The sequence below is a fragment of the Passer montanus genome, unplaced genomic scaffold, assembly GCF_014805655.1.
Source record: "Passer montanus isolate IOZ18808 unplaced genomic scaffold, ASM1480565v1 scaffold11, whole genome shotgun sequence".
In the NCBI taxonomy this organism is placed as follows: domain Eukaryota; kingdom Metazoa; phylum Chordata; class Aves; order Passeriformes; family Passeridae; genus Passer; species Passer montanus.
The window spans coordinates 2,779,184-2,796,302 of NW_024357613.1; the positions used below are offsets into that span (position 1 = coordinate 2,779,184).

The 17,119-nt window shown below is 44.5% G+C and overlaps 1 protein-coding gene across 1 annotated transcript; it reads left to right on the plus strand.

Moving 5' to 3' along the window:
- The first annotated feature begins 403 nt into the window (after positions 1-403).
- On the plus strand, positions 404-10,062 carry OSTM1 (osteoclastogenesis associated transmembrane protein 1). The gene is made up of 7 exons (XM_039727689.1): positions 404-567; positions 702-1,035; positions 3,682-3,796; positions 4,680-4,777; positions 5,758-5,922; positions 6,870-7,035; positions 7,343-10,062. Exons 1-7 carry the CDS (start codon positions 404-406, stop codon positions 7,396-7,398), a joined length of 1,098 nt encoding a protein of 365 aa, XP_039583623.1. The 3' UTR covers positions 7,399-10,062.
- Positions 10,063-17,119: the final 7,057 nt, after the last annotated feature.

The following is a 17,119-nucleotide window of genomic DNA, read 5'->3' on the forward strand; positions in this document are numbered from 1 at the left end:
AGCAGCCCGTGGAAGTGGCTGCCAAGAGCTGGAGTCAGAAGGAGCGGGCACGGCCGGGGTCCTGCCAGACAGAGCTGTGGGATCGCCGGGCACTCCAAACCCCGGGAATGGCTGCCCGCTGCTCTGCTCATCCTCCCGCTCCGAGAGGAGCTTTCCTTTGCTGGCCGTGGTTTTATGCGGACTCTGACACGGGGAAGTTTGGAGCCACGTACCAACAAAGTGACCAGCCTCAGATAAAACTGGGAAATACTTCGTTTGCAGAAAGCTGCTGTTTATTTCTCCATCACAATTTGTTTCTCTGTTTGGGGCATTTTTTACCCTTAAATTTCTGTATTTGAGCATATTTTAAAGTCACTTCCCACACGACAGATTCTCCTAAAATCCCTTCTCGGATGAAGAGAGTATGACCTGGATGAAACGCACGGCATACAAACCGCGGAGCAGGATGTGTCCGTGGCGGGAACATCCCGCGGGAACAGTCATAGCTCGCACCGCACACACTCCGGGCCCTGGGGACACCCCAGCGCCGTGTCCCGGGATGTGTCCCGGGATGAGACCCCGGGCTGAGTGAGTGAGTTCCCGGGATGGATTCAGGGATGAGTGAGTGGGTTCCCGGGCTGGCTCCCGGGATAAGTTCCCGGGCTGAGTGAGTGGGTTCCCGGGCTGGATTTAGGGCTGAGTGAGTGTGCTCCCGGGATAAGTTCCCGGGCTGGGATTTCGGGGAGCTGGGTCTCCCGTCTCGGCCCCGCCCTCTCCCCGCCCCTTTCCCCGCCCCCGCCTCTCATCGACCAATCAGCAGTGGCGCCCCGGGGCGGGGGCGGGCTCTTTCCCGGCGCGGCGCTTCCGGTTCCTCGGCGCGGCCGCCATGGCGCCGCCGCGGTGCGGGTGCCGGCCGGCGCCGCCTTCGCGGAGGGCAGCGCGGCGCTGACGGGCTGCCTGGGCCGGCGCGCCCGCCCGGTGCGGCTGTGCCAGGGCTGCCACGGCCCCTACCGCCGCCTGCTCGCGCTCTACGGCAGCATCGCCCGCGCCGTCGGGGTGCGTCCGGGGGGTGCGCGGCTGCCGGGGCGGGCTGCGGGCCCGGCCCCTTCCTTCGGGGCTCGGTGCCGGAGCACCTCGGGTGGCGGGGGGTCCTGGGCGCAGGGGGCTGGGCAGGCGCTGGGGCCGCTTGGGAAGCGCGGTGCCGCACAGCCCCGTGCTGGGCTGTGGCACCGCCGCTCCCGGCGTGGCTGCGGAGAGGGAAAAGCTGCGCTGTTCTTGCTGATGTAGCGATGGCTAAAGCAGCGCTCTGGCTCACGGGTTGTGTGAGCACTAATGGGGAGAGCTGCTAGAGCCTGGCTGCCCGGCACTTCTCGGAAATGCGGTGGTCTGTGAAGCTGTGGCAGGTGAGGGGCAGCGTCTTGTGAGGAGCCGTGTCAGTGTTCCTGGCTCCAGAGCTGATGGCAGAGCTGTGGAAAGCCTGAGCACTGAAAGGGTCAGTGCCCCACTGCTGGGAGAACTCTGACTGCAGCTGGGTCTTCTCTTTACATCCTCCATCGAGCTGATCCAATTGTAAAAGTTAGTTCTGGGATAACGTGAGGATGACATTAGTGAATCAGACCAAAGGGCCTTTGCTCTGTGATGATGGCGAAAATTGGGTGCCCTGGTAAGAGAACAGACAGCAAGTTTATAGGAGTGTGTACCCTGGGTTGTGCTTTCAGTCTTGGGATTTCTGAATCCCAAGATTTAGAAGTGCAGTTGATGAGAAGAATCTGTTGCTCTTTAAGCCCAGGTGATAAATAGGTGCCACAGTGGCCTGTGAACCATTTCACTGCACAGTCTCCTGTCATTAGAGAAGTATCAGTGCTGCTTTTGGGAACTGTTTTGGGCTGTTTTCCTATTTCCCCTCGTCACCCCAGTGCTCCTGTTGGAAGAGTGCATCCATGTTCCTTTGGTAATTGTCCTCTCCAGGGCCAATATGTAGCCAGTGGTCGCTTGATTTAGTTTGCAAACTTGTGGTCTGTTTGTTTCTTTTATGGGAGCTGTTTTGCACCAGTGACTAAGTAGTGTGAAAGTGAGAAATTGAATGTGTAATTCTCTTGGGTACTTTTGCTGTGATATTTTGGCTAGAATTAAGTAGCCAGATGTATTGTGGTGCTTAGAATATGCATGAACTCATTGCAGCTGCTGTGCTTGAGTTCTAGCAGCCTGGGAGGACTTGTCCACTCTGTGGTCTGGAAGGCATTTTATTGGCTTTCCTTCTGTGTGTGGATTAACTAACTAGGTGAATGAAGGAGGTGGCCTCTTACAGCCTCAGTCCCTGATTACAATTAATGAGGTATCTGATGTTTCTCTCTTAACTGTGGTTAAGAGTGCAGTGTGACAGGAACAGGCTGGTTTGAGATTTGGCCATCTCTGAAATACAAAATGCTCCTCACCAGGCCTAATTAAAGAATCAATTAGGCAAACTTTATTTAAGGAATTCTTTAGGTCTATGTGATTCGGTTTTGGTAAAGAGCTTTTTACTACTCGTGAGCCCAGGTGGCGAGGAAGCTTCACAGCCTTTGTGAAGCAACCAGAGTTTCCTGCATAAACAACATTCTTGCATATCTGTAATTTAGTAGAAATGAAAGCGGGCAAGTGTGGGAGTTACCAGATGTGGCAATATTTGACTTCTGCAATTGAGCCTCCAGGGAAAGTTCTTATTTAACCTACCCATCCCATTTTAACAAAGAGAGGGAGAAACTGGTTCTCTTGTAAAGCACTGTAAGGAACAAGTTTGTCATTAAAGAGATTCCTTTCTTCTGTGTCCCACATCACTTATCAAAGAGGCTTTTGGCAGCTTTGGCAATTTTGAGAAGTGCTTAAGTCGATTTAGCAGCCAGACACCAGGAGCTAGAGCACAGGAGTCAGTCAGCTGACTGGAGGTCATGGTTCTGTATCTGAATTCTGGTCAGAACACTTCCTGTTTATTCTGCAACAGCTTTACAGTCTGTGCATTTTTTGGGAGCTGGGTCCAGAGAATGAGTTGTGGTAAGAGTTGTGGCAGAGCCTGCTTTGAAGATGAGCATTGAACGGCTCCCTGAGGCAGATGAGCTTGGTGGCTGTGTCTGGGGAGGTGAGAGCTTGGCTGAGTGAGCACAGGCCCTGCTCCACAGAGACTCTGTCCTGGTGCTGCTGCACTGGGGGAAGTTTGCTGCTGGTAGAGTACATTGGTGCAGCAGTTTTGGAGGCTGTTTGGGTTTGGTTTGTTTGAGGCCAGGCTGCTGGTTCAGCTCCCTCAACTGTTCCTTTTGTCTAATGAGAACAGCCCTGTCCTCTTCTCTGACTGCACATGCCTTGAGCTGGCTCCTGGGCCGTGGCCCAAGGATGGGTGAATATGAGCCACATGGCAGAGAAGCTCCTGTCTGTGTGCTTGGTTATTCTCTTTTATTTTATTTTTTTTCTTTTCCATGTATTTTTGACTGACTTGCATGTAGCCCTAGTGGACCTGCAGAGATTGTGTGCAGTAAGCTGTGTTGCTCACCGTATGAATCGGAGAATCAAAAGACTTCTGTTCTATCACTTCTGCTCTGCCTTTTGCAGAAACATCCATGTGATGTGCTGTGATTGTTTTAGATGCGCTTGTGTAAAATACATTTCAGAAATTCCCCTTTGTATTTTTAACACTTCTTCACTTCCTTTCTTGTTTCCTTTTATTTCTAGAATTCCTCTGAGAGCCACAATTGTGCCAAAAGCATCTTGACCTCAGACAGGCTGCAGATAGTTGTGACCCTTTCGGAGTTCTTCAATGAAACCTGGGAGGCAGCCAACTGCGCAAGTACGTGACTCATTCTGTAGCTCTCATGCTACTGTGATGACGTAGCCCCTAAAATTTGCACAGATCAGGATTGTGTTTGTTTGTTTGAATACAGCCAGCAGATAACACGCAAATCCTGAACTATAGCCACTCCAAGAGTGTTTTCTTTTGTAAGGGCCAAAATCTGAGGGCAGTAGTCTGTCAGAAAACTACTAATGGTGCTTACTACTTTCAGGAGAATTTTCTAGGATGTTGGCTTGCTTTCACAATGCTGTTGCTGAACTCCTAAATTCCTCAAATAATGTTGTTTTTAAAGGTGTGGCTGATGAGAGCACCTGAAGTAGGGTAAGATGGATGGAAGCAGTAACATAGGGTTGAGCCCATGCCTAGAAGGAAAGGCTCAGAGCTTCTGTCAAAGCTGGTAAAAAGCTCAGCTCTTTTCTTAAAGAATAATAATTACACTGTGATTTCTGCTATTGTGTTCATGGTCTAGCTGTTTCCTGGGTGCTCTCCATTTCATCTCTGCTGCTGGTGCTTCTGCTTCCACAAAATGGCTGTTACTGTTGCTGGGCAAAGCCAGATTTGGAGGCTGGGAAATAAAAGTAATGTCTTGTTTTATCTCGAAGTCCAAAGATAATTCAGTCCCCCTCTTCAGAAAGCTCTTGATGATAGTCTTCATCTTTCACTTAATCAAGGCCAATTAATTCTGAAATGTGTTCTCGATGAAGCATTAGGTCAGCAGGTCTGAGATATCAGTGGCAGGCAGATAGGTCTAGTCAACACTGCAGTTTCCTTATCTTTTATAGTTGAGAGCTCTTTTTGCAGGCGTAGAGTGTCTGGGGCTTGCTGGCTGTGGAAATGTTAGAAATTAAAATATCTCAATGTTTTTCTTTCTTTTCAACAGATTGTTTAAAGAATAACAGTGAGGGATTATCAAATTCTACTGAAGAATTCCTGGATTTATTCAATAAATCTCTGACATGTTTTGAACATAACCTTCAGGTATTTATGCTGTGAATTTAAGAGAGGCACTAAATCCTCTTACTGCTATCGAAATTTTGTTTATGCTGAATAAACTGCAGATGCAGACCAGGCAAATAAACTGCTGCTGGGTTTGTGAATTGTAGGCAGATAAATCCATGGTCGGTAAAATGCAGTTGTTTACAGACTGAGTGCCTGAAATTAATTCTAATTGATACTCACCTTGACTTCATTTTGTCTGTAATTGCAATGCTACTTCACATGAAAATTTCTGAATTCACAATAGTTGATAATTACATAGTAAAAACCAGCATGACTGCATGCTCTTGCTTTGTAGAATTGTTGTCTTTTTAATGTAGAAATTCAGTCTTTAAATATCCTTTTGATAATATGTACTAGCTCAGAAGGACCAGCCACCTTTAATTCTTGTAGCATTTCATTTAACTGTTAAAATTACTCATAGTTAAAGGTTGGCCATATTGCAAAGACAGTATAACTTCCTTAGTGAAATAAGTGTGGTAATTGTCTTCAGAAAAAAATGCCTTGTATAACCTAAGAAACTGCATATTCCATTTCAGTCAGAAGCTGGACAGATTTCAGGATCATCTAGAAGTAAAATAGGTTTACTTCAATGGGCATGGGATAATCTTTGTGGAAACTATCTGCTTCTTTATTATTGCTTCCTAAGAAATGTGCCTTTATAGGCCTTGGTCAGAAGCAGTGTGGACTGGCCTATCGAAAACTGCAAGTGATTAAACTAGAACTTAACCCAGTGGTCAGTGGGTAGCTGGTACAGCTGTCACTGGGTTGAAATATCTTCAGAGATTGTAGTTTTCTTATCAAGTGTCCTGTATTGCATTCATGGAGTGCTGAAGGCCACTGATGGAAAGGATTGCTTGGTATGGCACAGTCTGTCCCTGTCAATGTCAGCAGTAACAAATCAGGCCAATTTTTTGTTTGATGCCTTAAACTGTCATTCATTCAGAGTTTTATAACCCTAGGGGCAAGGCATTGATCTGTCACCAAATAACTACACAGAAGTGTGCAGAAACTGCAATGAAACCTACACAAAATTGAATGACCTGTACAACCACCTGCAGAGGATGAACAGGCAAGGCGGTGAATCTGCTCACTCTGCACACTTGTGTATTGACGTGGAAGATGCAGTAAGTGTTTGTTACTGCACTTGATTAATCTGAGCCATTTGTGCTTTTCATACTAGGATTGCTTTTTCCTTTGGCCAGGGGGCAGTGGGGCAGCAGTGCCTTTGGCAGGCTGGTGTCCCGTGGTGAGGCTGTCCTGCGAGGCGCTGTCCTTGGGCAGTGCTGCAGTGTGGAAGATGCAGTAAGTGTTTGTAAATGCACTTGATTAATCTGAGCCGTTTGTGCTTTTCATACCAGGATTGCTTTTTCCTTTGGGCAGGGGGCAGTGGGGGCAGCAGTGCCTTTGGCAGCCTGGTGTCCCCTGGTGGGAGGTGCTTGGTGGGGCTGTCCTGCGAGGCGCTGTCCTTGGGCAGTGCTGCAGCAGTGTGACTGAAGCTCCTGATCTCCAAGCACATCCCAGTTTGAGTAGCTGCACTTTCTTTTTACTGTGAAAGAGATGGATTTAAAAAAAAGAAATCTCCTTAATCTTCTGGGTTTTAATGTGAGGCTTTACTGCTATTGTTCTAGCTGGTGTGTTAATTGATTCCTTGTTACAGCAGCTGTTTCTAGGGATCCTCAGCACTGACGACATATGTTTGGAAAAAGCTTTGGTATATTGTGGGGTTAAAGTGGCTGGGCTGAAGGAGTGCTCCTCAAAAGCATGGGATTAGCCCTGTCCCCACAGATTATCAGTGAGCTCTCTGGGAAACAGGCATGCAGCATGTATCTGAGTTCAGTTATGTTTTTGAACCTTATAAAAGTTTTGATGTGAAATCTTGGCTCCATCTAACTAGTTTGTTTCAACATTTCCAGGTATTTGCTTGCTTTTGGGGGGAGATCTGTTCAAGTGCAATTTTCTGAGGTGATGCTTGAACACTTGCATGTCTTGAGGCCTGAGTGTTTGCCATGCCATGCTGCACAGAAAAAATGCATGTGCTTGCTATCATGGTTTGCTTCTGTTTTCCTTTTAGATGAACATCACTCGGAAGCTTTGGAGCAGGACTTTCAACTGTTCTCTTCCCTGCAGTGATACAGTCCCAGTGATTGCAGTTTCATCCTTTATTCTCTTCCTACCTATTGTTTTTTATCTTAGTAGCTTCCTTCACTCGAAGCAGAAGAAACGGATACTCATTTTGCGTAAGTGGTGGTGTTGGCATTTCTCTGCTGGAGCTGGGAGGTGCCAGGGATTTGCTTGGCTCTTGTGGGAGAGGAGGCCCAGCCAGCTCTGCCTGCAGCTGTGCTGCCGGCTCTAATAGCAACTATTAGTCTGCTGCTGTCCCCTGAAGAAGGGTAGTAAAGAGCTTCAGCCATATCTTTTCATTAAAGTTTCTGGATGAGAACAGAAAGCTGTTTGCAAGTCTGTGTCGGATAAATAGAGGGAGTGGAGAGACTAGTTTTGTGGAATTCTTTGTGTTTAATTTTCATATAATTTTTCCCTTTCTAGCCAAGCGCATCCAGTCAAATGCCAATCTTGTGAACATCCAAGAAAAATACAGCTGAGCTGCAAAACAAAACCTGAGAGCTGCTGCTGGTGTACAGTGGGTACAATTGTGTTGGAATGAGGCCGGCACAAAAGAGGAGTTAATTATGGTTTAGTGTAATGATACAGAGCAACACAAGTTAAACAAAATGCTGTCTGACTTCTAAGCGAGGATATTAACAAACATGACAAGGCAGGGCTGTGTGACACTGTATGGACTCTGGTTTTGAAAAATCTGTGGGTTTTTTTCCAGTCTCAGGCTGAAGCTGTGTTTTTCTGTTCCTAAGCTTTTGTACTTCACACCGGTAGAATAGCTACACTTTCCTTGCATGGTATTTTCTGGTATTTGTTTCACAAAAACCTGAGATTTTGAATCTTTTTGAGGAGATTTTGATAGACAAAATTTCAAATAATCTTTTATGTTTCTGCTTAAAACATTACATTTAATTCCACCTAATATTCAGACTTGGGATAGAAGGAACCCGTCAAAAAAGTTCCCATCTTTCCTATACCACTGAAAAGTCATGTTGCTGGCATCTGTTAAAAAAGAGGCATGAAATATGCATAGAAAGTGGTAATATATAGTATCTAAAATGGCAACAAAAGCAGCACAACTGCTAGTGCTGGACTTGAATAGTAATTATTGATGGCTACAGTATTCTGTTTTCGCTGAAACTGGTGGCATGTTTAGTCTTTTGCACACTTTAACCACTAAAATTGTTGCTTTTCAAATCTTACATTTTCAGAAGCTAATTTTACATACCTGCTTGGGTAATGAGGTTTCACTCTCTGTTTATTATGCCATTTCCTTTCCTTTTTAATTCTAATGTTTTGGTGGTTTTTTGTTTTTGTAGAGGAGAAATGAGGTAAAGTCAAGTCACTGGAGATGCTGAATTTACTGGTCTAGAGCTTGCTGTGGCTTAATACAGAGGTGTTTACAGGAACTTTGTTGGGTAAAAGTTGTGTTTTCTAGGTAATCTGTTTTAGCAGTAAGTGAACCAGTGGGTTCTCTTACTTAAAAACTGTTCTGAAGAACATGAATATGCTGTGTTGGGAACTGGTAACTTTCAAGAAATAGTTTTAAAATATTATTCCTGTGAAATAGCTGGATGTAAACAAGTTAAAACTTGGAGAACTCCAAAGCTGATGGAGAAATTTGTGCAATAACTGCGGGGATGGGTGGTGCTGCTGTCAGTACCAAATTGTGGGCACAATTTGATGGCTGCAGCAATAGTGGCAGTTCAGTTTGTTTATTGTATTTCTGATTTGGGAGAGTGGTAGTGTTTAAATTATTTGTAGCTGTACCTGAGGTTAATGAATGCCAGAACCTCTGCTCCAATTTTTCAATGTGTTTTCTAACTTGGAGATAAAAAAGAATGGTCATTACAGAAAAAAAAAATAATTAAAATTCTCTTGGAATCTGTGCCTGATGTCTGTCAAAATGCCCCATGAAGTAGTTGTATTTGATTTGCTTTGGAGCCTCTAATGTTGAATTTTTCCTTTGCACTAAGGTTCAAATAAATATATAACAGTGTGACAAAAACAGTCCTAAAGCTCTTCAAATAGTTTGTTTTATTAATTATTTTATTTTTATTTGTTATTTTTCTTCTGTTAGGACATGCTGTTGGTTTTGAAGTCAAGTTTAACAAGTTTATTAAACTTGTTTAATAATAAGTAAAATACTGTGTTAGCAGCTGGTCCCACCCAAATGATTGCCTTTTTGTGTTTTATCAGAAAGCAGTATCTGTCTTTCTCTGTGTAACATGTGAGTTACTAGATCAGCAGTCACTTTGTTTCAGGTAGTTTACAACAATGATACAAAACTGTTTCTCTTGTGTAACAGTATCTTCATTCGGCTGGGAGAGGCATGCTGCCTTTTAAGAAAAAAAAAGTATTTTTTATATCTATTATTCTTAAACTTCAACTTTCTGGTACTTACTCAGCTGCCTGCTCTAATAGCATTACATTGATTTGGGACATCATATGATTGAGAGCTGTTCAAAGGAATCTTTCATTCGTGCAGATAAAGCCAGTTTGTATGTGCAGCATTGCAGAATGACAGCTTTTATACTGTAAGCGGTGGCTTTTTGAGCACGTTCATGTTAAGTAGGTCTGAAAGTCATTACTTTTGGATATGGTGGTTAAGCACTTTAAAAAAAATCAGCTTTTCTTATTTTCCTGGCTCCTAAGCCAAACGGAAATACTCATGTGACTTTTGTTGGTTTTGATTTTAAAGCAGCAGCAAAGTTTACACTTGAGATTTTTAATGTTAAATCTACTACTTTCTCTTTTTTTTCTTTTTCTCCCTCCCCCCCCAAACTTTCTACTGTAAACTTTCTTTACACAGTGTTATATTTTTGGTAGGCTATTTCATATATAAATTGATTGAATTCTCTTTATACTCCCTTTGCTAGAGAATTGTGGAAGCAAACAGACTTTTGAAAGAGAAATAGACTTCTTTTTGCTGCTAGTCTTTCATCTTTTGTTTATTTTCTTCCTTTTTGGTATGATATGTATTAAAAAAGCATGAACTTTGAAATACTGGTTGTTTGTAATTTTTTTTTTTTTGTGGAAATAAAGATTTCTTACTGTGGGGGGTAGCACTTTGATTCATATTTATACTTAGTAGGAAACCCCTAAATGTGCAAAGTCAGCTCCAATAAAGATTGTCACTAAACAGTGAACAGTGTGGTTACTTAATTGCTTCATCTGGAGTAGTTTTATACTTCTCCTGTTCTGGGTTTGTGTTCAGGAGCACCTGCTTATTATTCTCATTCTGCTGTTTGCAGGACAGCAGCACCAGAAGGGTTTTCTCAGAGCAGAGCTGTGCTGAATTACACAGCAGCCGCTGCTGCGAGGGTGGAGTTCCAGCTCTGTCGAAGCCTCCTGCAGTCCATCGAGGCTCGTGTTCGCTGCGGCTCGGTGTCATGGCTGGGTGTGCAGAAGTGAGGCAGCTGGGCACAGCTTGCTGTCTCTGGGGGAGGCTTTTGGTTGCCTGCAGCAGCCCCTTAGAGCTTCAGCAGGCACCGTGTTGGAGCGCTGCAGGGATTAAAAAGCAGCAGTGCAGTGCCTCACCATGGAGAGAGCCGGCTGTCTCAGGCCTTGTGCTCTGGTGCTGCGGTTTGCAAAGGCAAATTCAAGTCTGAGTGTCCCTTGCAAGGGATGTCCAGGCAGGCAGGGGAATTGCAGTGTCAGCGTGGTTCTAGCTGCCTGTATAGAGGACTTGAAAGGGAATCTGCACAGAAGGGCAAGTGGGAAGAGTAGAGGATTTAATTGAGAGGAACAGAGGTTCAGAAATGAAGATCTGTAAGCACTAACAGGAGAGGCTGCTAAAGTGCACAGGTGGCTGAAAGGTGCTGAGAAAAGAGGATATGAATGGGATCTTGATGGCAGCTGAGCTGGAAAGGGGATGCTCTGGCCTCTTGGTAGGAGTGAGGCTGGGGGCTGCTGCATGCAGTGCAGCTGAGCTTGAGCCCTGCACTGGTCTGTGCTGGGCGGCCTGCACAGGTCTGAACCAGGAGAGAGTAGTAGGATGACAGCAGAGACTTGCTTCTGAGTTAAAAGCAACTGCTTTCTTCTGGGAGGGTACCTGGACTGTGATATTGTGTTGAAATAATCCTAGTTCAAAGGTTCTTTAAAGCTCTTTTCTATTTTGAGGTGAGTGAGGACTCCTGTGTAGCACTAAACAAAGAACGTCTTTAATAAAAACCAAACATAGATTTTTTTTGTGTAATGGCTGCTTTCTGCATCTTCATTAAATATCTGCTATAAGCAGAAAATGGCTTCAGTTTCCTAATGTTTTGTTTCTGGTGCTTTCTGCCCAGTTAATCAAGTACCATCAAATCTTGTATTTCTGCTAATTTCTACCTTAGTTTTCATGCCCTGAATATAGAGTTCCTCTGGAATGATAAGCTGTGTGATTAGCAGAATCACTGTACTCCTAATCAGAATGTATGGGTAACTTATCAATTTTTGTTCATTTTTCATTGTGAATTTTCCCTCTGGGACTGATGTAAGCATTTTTAGCCTGACCTTCATTAAGTTTGTACAGGATGTGCTTTCTGTATCTCTGTCAGAGTGAAAAGTTACATTGGAAGAGCGAAGCCAGTCAAATCTGCAAGACTTCTCTGGAGTGTTGCTTCTCCCAGCACTGTGATGGGTGCCTGTTGCTACTTGCTGGAGGCTGCCAGGGGGATTTGTGTGCCAATACCCTTGTGTTGTGCTGCAGTTTCTATCTTGGAGATCCTAACCTAATCTAAGACAAAAATAACATGGAAAGGAAGAAAACAGATGATGTGATCAGTGACTGCCATCAGTTGTGTGATAGCTGTATGCAACACGTGCACTTGGGAGAGGTTACTGGCATCTTTGCTGGCCTTTCAAGTGTTCCAAGGATTGGGTCTGGGCTGAGGCAGCTGTCAGACCAGCGCCTTCTTCTGTGATGGCAGCAGCTTCAATGCTTTGCTCTGCTGAAAGTTGGTGCTGCTCCAAACTGGTTTCCTCCTGGATCTGCTCCGAACTGTGGCAAGGACAGTGCCAGGGAACTGGTGCTCTGGGGAAGAAATATGGGGATACTCTAGAGCACAGCTTTGAGAGGAGTCTGTTGCTTGAAATATGAGCTAGGTTTGGGCTTTTTCACTTCTGTGCATCCTGGTTGCAAAGGGGATTGAACAAAATTGGGCTGACTGAGCACAAAGACAGCAGGGACACTGCTGCAATGTTTTGCCGTGTCAGAGAGGCAAAGTTGTGTCAAGTAAATGCTAATTATTTTTTAACAATATCTTAATTAGTTGTGGCAGAAATAAGTTAAATAGTTACATGAGCTCTAATCTTCCTCTGCTCCCATCTGAGGTGAAAATAATGGATTTTTTTCCCCAAATAATTATTAAAAGAAAGATACTCACTGGTAGCTCAGTTGAATTTTTAACTTTTAATACTGAAAATTCTCCTCTGGTGCCAGCACAGTAAGTATCATGGATTGCTGCAATTAAACCAGTGCATTAAGTTATTCATAATACTCTTTCTGGGCAGTGTTCCCACCTGCTTAATCTGTGCTATACAAGCATTTATTAGAACTGACTGTTGAAAAACGCCAAGCTAAATCGGACACTAAAAAAAAAAAAATTGGAAAATCAATATGATGCCCTAAACTGGTTTAATGTGTCTTTCCTCTTCAATAATCCTGCACGTTACTGATTTATTTGCTGTAATGAACATGCCATTCAACCGAAACAAGATTAGCTGCTTAAACCGCCGCATTAAGCACGGAGCAACTTTAATGCTGCTTTATATTTCATTGTAATGCTCAGCACTTAGAGTGGTGTGACTTTCTCTCCTCTGCAACAACGAGTTTGTGTGAGAGTCACACAAAGGTTTCCCAAGTGGGGTTTGGTTAGAGCATTTGAAAAGGTAAATATGGGTTAGAGAGTTGCAATGTGGCACCTCCTTCATCCAAAACTAAATGGAACCAAACCGGTGAGCAGGATTAATGCCCAAATTTATACTCCCTTCAGGATTTTTCTGAGGTTAACCACGAAATAAATGGCTTATGTCAAACTGATCTAGGCTAAGACAGAGAGAACGACCACTGGCAATCAGAATCTTCCTTTGGACTTCATTCAAAAACCTTTTTCCAAGTATTTCAAAGAATAGCAATTTACTGTGCTAAATCAAAAAACAGACTGCAAGGAGCAGGCATCTTGGCTGTGCAAGGAAGAGTCCCAAGACAGAGTGGGAAAGACAGAAGGTTTTCAAAGGAGTCTGTAGAAGGAGACAGGGATGTAAGAGTACAGGTATTTACACCTGTCTGGTATTGTGTAATGTATAATAGAAAGTCTGTTCTTTTGCATAACACTGGGCACGTCTGAAAAGTTTAAGCTCTCCAGTTTCCAGATAAAACTGTGTGTTCTCTTCCTGCTATAGTGGCAAACTTCAACTGGGTTTTCAGTGGGTTTTGATTACTGTTTTGTTCTTTCCCTCTGTCAAAAAAATGCAGTTTTAGATAATTACCTTCCCTCCTTGTTAATTAGGAAGCACGTTTTATTTGCTGGGGCATCTGTATATTGTCCATAGTTCTCAAAACTGCAATAAATTTTCTGTTTGCAATGTGTTATGTTTCTTTTTCTTTGGAAGATTATGATGAGTTGCCAACGTGTTTCAGCAGCTTTTTGGGATCTTGGAGTCAAACTTAGAATATCAAACCCAGAGAAATGTGGTTCAAAGTACTGCAGATGTGTGCTGTGTTGAGAGCAATTACCAAAACATGTAGAAATTATTAAAAAATGGAGTGCATTTGCACTGTGCTGGAGCAGGTTTTCAAATGGAGGTGGTGGTTCTTGCTCCAGAAAGTGCATGTTATTTCTGGTGAATGCTGCTTTTGCCCAGGTGATCAGAACACGGAGTCAAAAGTGATCTGGTAATAAGAGAGTTGAGCTTGAAGGAAGCTGTTTCTGGAGGAGCAAATGCACTCTGGAAGTCTGTTAGGGGAAGCAGCCTTATGTTGCATTGCTCCATTTGAACAAAAAAACCAAACAAACCTGAAGATGCTTTCAGAACCTCTGCCTGAAGGGCGAGGGCTGGGATGAAAAAAATGCCTTGTGAGTGTTGCCAAAGATATTAATTTACTACTGATGTGACACTTTTCCATGGAAGAACAGAATCTGAAGGTGAATATGATGGAGTGCCCTGGGAGGAACATGCATGCTTCAAGGGGAAAACACTGTCCTAGGCAGCTGGTTTAAAATAGAGGAATGGTAACAGTCATGTTTCTGTGGAATACTTGTGTGTTTTTCCTTAATTATCAGGAGCCCTTTCAGCACCATTTGCTGTTGCTGTCCAAACTGCACAGATGTAAGTGATGCTTGCATTTAGCCCCTGGGCTCTGGGCACTCTGTGTTACAGCAGGCTCAGTTCCTACTGCATAATATGCTTATTTTTCTGCTACACAGGAAAGCAGCTGCCTTTATTGCAGCCACTCACATGAGCAACCACTCATAGGCTCCCACAGTCATTTTTCATTCAAAGAGGAAGTGATTTGTGTGATCTTCTAATTCACAGTGATGGAAGCGCTTGGACTGACCTGTTTGATGTCCAAGCAAACATCAGAAGAAGGGATAGTGGGAAGGAAGGAATGAGGGAACAACAGTGAAACTGAGCAGGAGAAAGGAGGATTGAATAGTCCTGGGAAAGCCTCTGCCCTGCCTTGGCTTGTATAATGGGGACTTATACAACACGTAACCCAACCTGACCCTGACCCCGCCAGTGCTCAGGGACTATATTTTTACTAAGATTAAGCTTTTCTTTTCTTTCTTTTTCCTGGAACAATTTCATTGGCTTTCAGCTTGCCTCTTGGCTGGTGTGGTCAAAGCAAGCTTGCCTGTTCTTATCTGTGATATTTGCCTGCATCCTTCACGAGTTGTGTAGCAGAGGCTGCTTTGGCCCAGCAGCTGTGTGAGTGCCAGCCTTGTTGGGGGGCATGTGGCTGTCTCACAAATGGTTGGGTAGAGAGGAACCACTCCAAAAATCAAGCAGATGAAGGGGCCTAGTTTCTCTATAGGGCTTCTCTCTCGCTTTGCTGAGGAGATTGTGTGCACAAGCTGATCCCCAGTGGAGATTGTGTGCACAAGCTGATCCCCAGTGACAGGGACAGATTTCTGCCTCTTACACATACAGATGCCCACTTCTGTTCGAGTGGAAGCAACTCCCTGTGGTAAGAGGTCAGAAGTAAAACCCTGTGTCCTGTGCTTTCTGACAAGCATGCAGAGGGACTACAGCTCTGACAGGGACCAGGCTTTCCCCTCAGGCTTAGGGGTTTATCCCCAGGTGGGATGGCTGCCCTGTGCAGCAGTCAGCAGTGTTACACACAGCTGGGCAACCTCAAGGGAAAAGCAAAGCAGACACAGATGTGCTCTGCCTGGTCTCTCACCTTCTCAATGTTTTTGCTGCTGCTGTATCTAGAAGTCTGTAAGCAAGAAGGACACCTCACAGGGACTGGGATACATGGCCTCTCAGCACAGGGATGCCAGATGGGACCCGTGTGCTCTGCGCTTCAACCAACTCTTCTGAATCAACCATAAGATCTTGAAGGCACTTAAACTGAGCAAACCCATGTTTTCTTCCCTGTTCTGGTTTCTATTTCTGATCATTTTGATTCAAGATCTGCATTTTTTTCCCCTGAAGATTGATGCTCACACAGCTGCGATAGCTCAGTAAAAGAAGCAGCACCATCCTTTATGTGATTGGGGCAGGAGTTGAGCTGTGAGTTATCTTCATGGTCTGACATTATGAAACTCTCATATTTTTACACTAGAAACTCATTCCGAAGGGACAATAAGCATAAGTCAGTGTGGACAGAAATAGAAGTAACAGATGAAAGTGTCTAAAGTAGATTTTAAATATATATATACATATTTCTTTTCCCTTTTAAGTGCACCTTCCTGATTTCAGAGTGCATTACCTCTTAGCTCCTGTGCCTTGAGTCAGACAATCTGTGAAATGGAGGTGCACAAACTCTCCTGTTCTCGCTTCCAGCATCTAAGAGGGGAGATGACATAAAAGGGGAAAAAAGTAGAGACTGAGAGACTAAGAGACCCCATCTTACTCACTGTTAGGAAAAAATGCATATCTGCTAAAAGGGGACAAAAGGAGCATAAATTCCAGTCAGATGTGCCTCTTGTGCAAAATGACTAATTAAATGACATTGGACTCTTAAAAATAGACTTTGCTTTAATGAGAAAATATTTTAGAGGTCATTTAAAAAGAAATCAAAACCCCAGGAATGATGAAGAAGGTATGACTGCCTGCCTGGGCTTTGTTATTTCTTAGAAGTAAATCTCATTTTGGGGACAGCTTTTACGAAGAACAGTAAAGCCTGCCTCACGTACAATAGCCAGGCTCACACAAACAAGCGTGGGCTCCCAGAGGGGCTGCAGAGGTCAGAAGACAAGTGCTGGGTGGTGTGTAAGTGAGCTGAGCCTCTCCTGACCCTTGGGCAAACCCTCCTGCCCACGTGGGAGCAGGAGCCTGGCTGAGCCTGGCAGTGGCCAGGCAGCCCTGGCAGGGGGAGCAGCCTGGCACCGTGGGATTCCCCCATGCATTGCTGGTGTTGCAGGGACACAGAGCCCAGGCGTGTGCAGTGTCCTGGCACAGGCTTTGGGGTGGTACTGCCTAGGAGCAGTGCCCACTGAAGAACATCAGAGCTGCTCTAGAGGGTGATCTCTAGTTCAGGAGCCCCTCTCCACTGTGCCTGCCAACTCTGGCGCCGTGGGTAGGACTCTTCATGTTTTGTTCACACTTTCTGTGCCTGCTGGGTTTTCCTAAACCTTTGCTCTTTCTCTTCTGCAGTTCCCCCAGTAGCACATATGCCCCAAATGACTGTTTGTCAAACCATGTGCTCAAAACACCTGCAAGATGAGATTTCTAAAAATTAGTTTATATACTGAAAACATGAAACGGATTAATGCAAAGGGGAAACGTTTGATCTCTTTCACCAAACAACCATATCAAAAGCTCTTTTCAACGCCTTTTGTTGAAACATATAAAAGTCATGAACTCCTTGGCTGCTAGCCAGTGCATCAGAGCATTGCCTGGTGTAAACTAATGTCGCTCTGTCAGTCTCCAAGGACATGAACTGACTCCTGCCATGCCTGGATGCAGCCTCCAGGGATTAACAGGGTGTTTGTATGACTGGTAACACGGTATGTTCTGTACTGAAATGGGTAAATGTGTATGAAAACCTGTGAG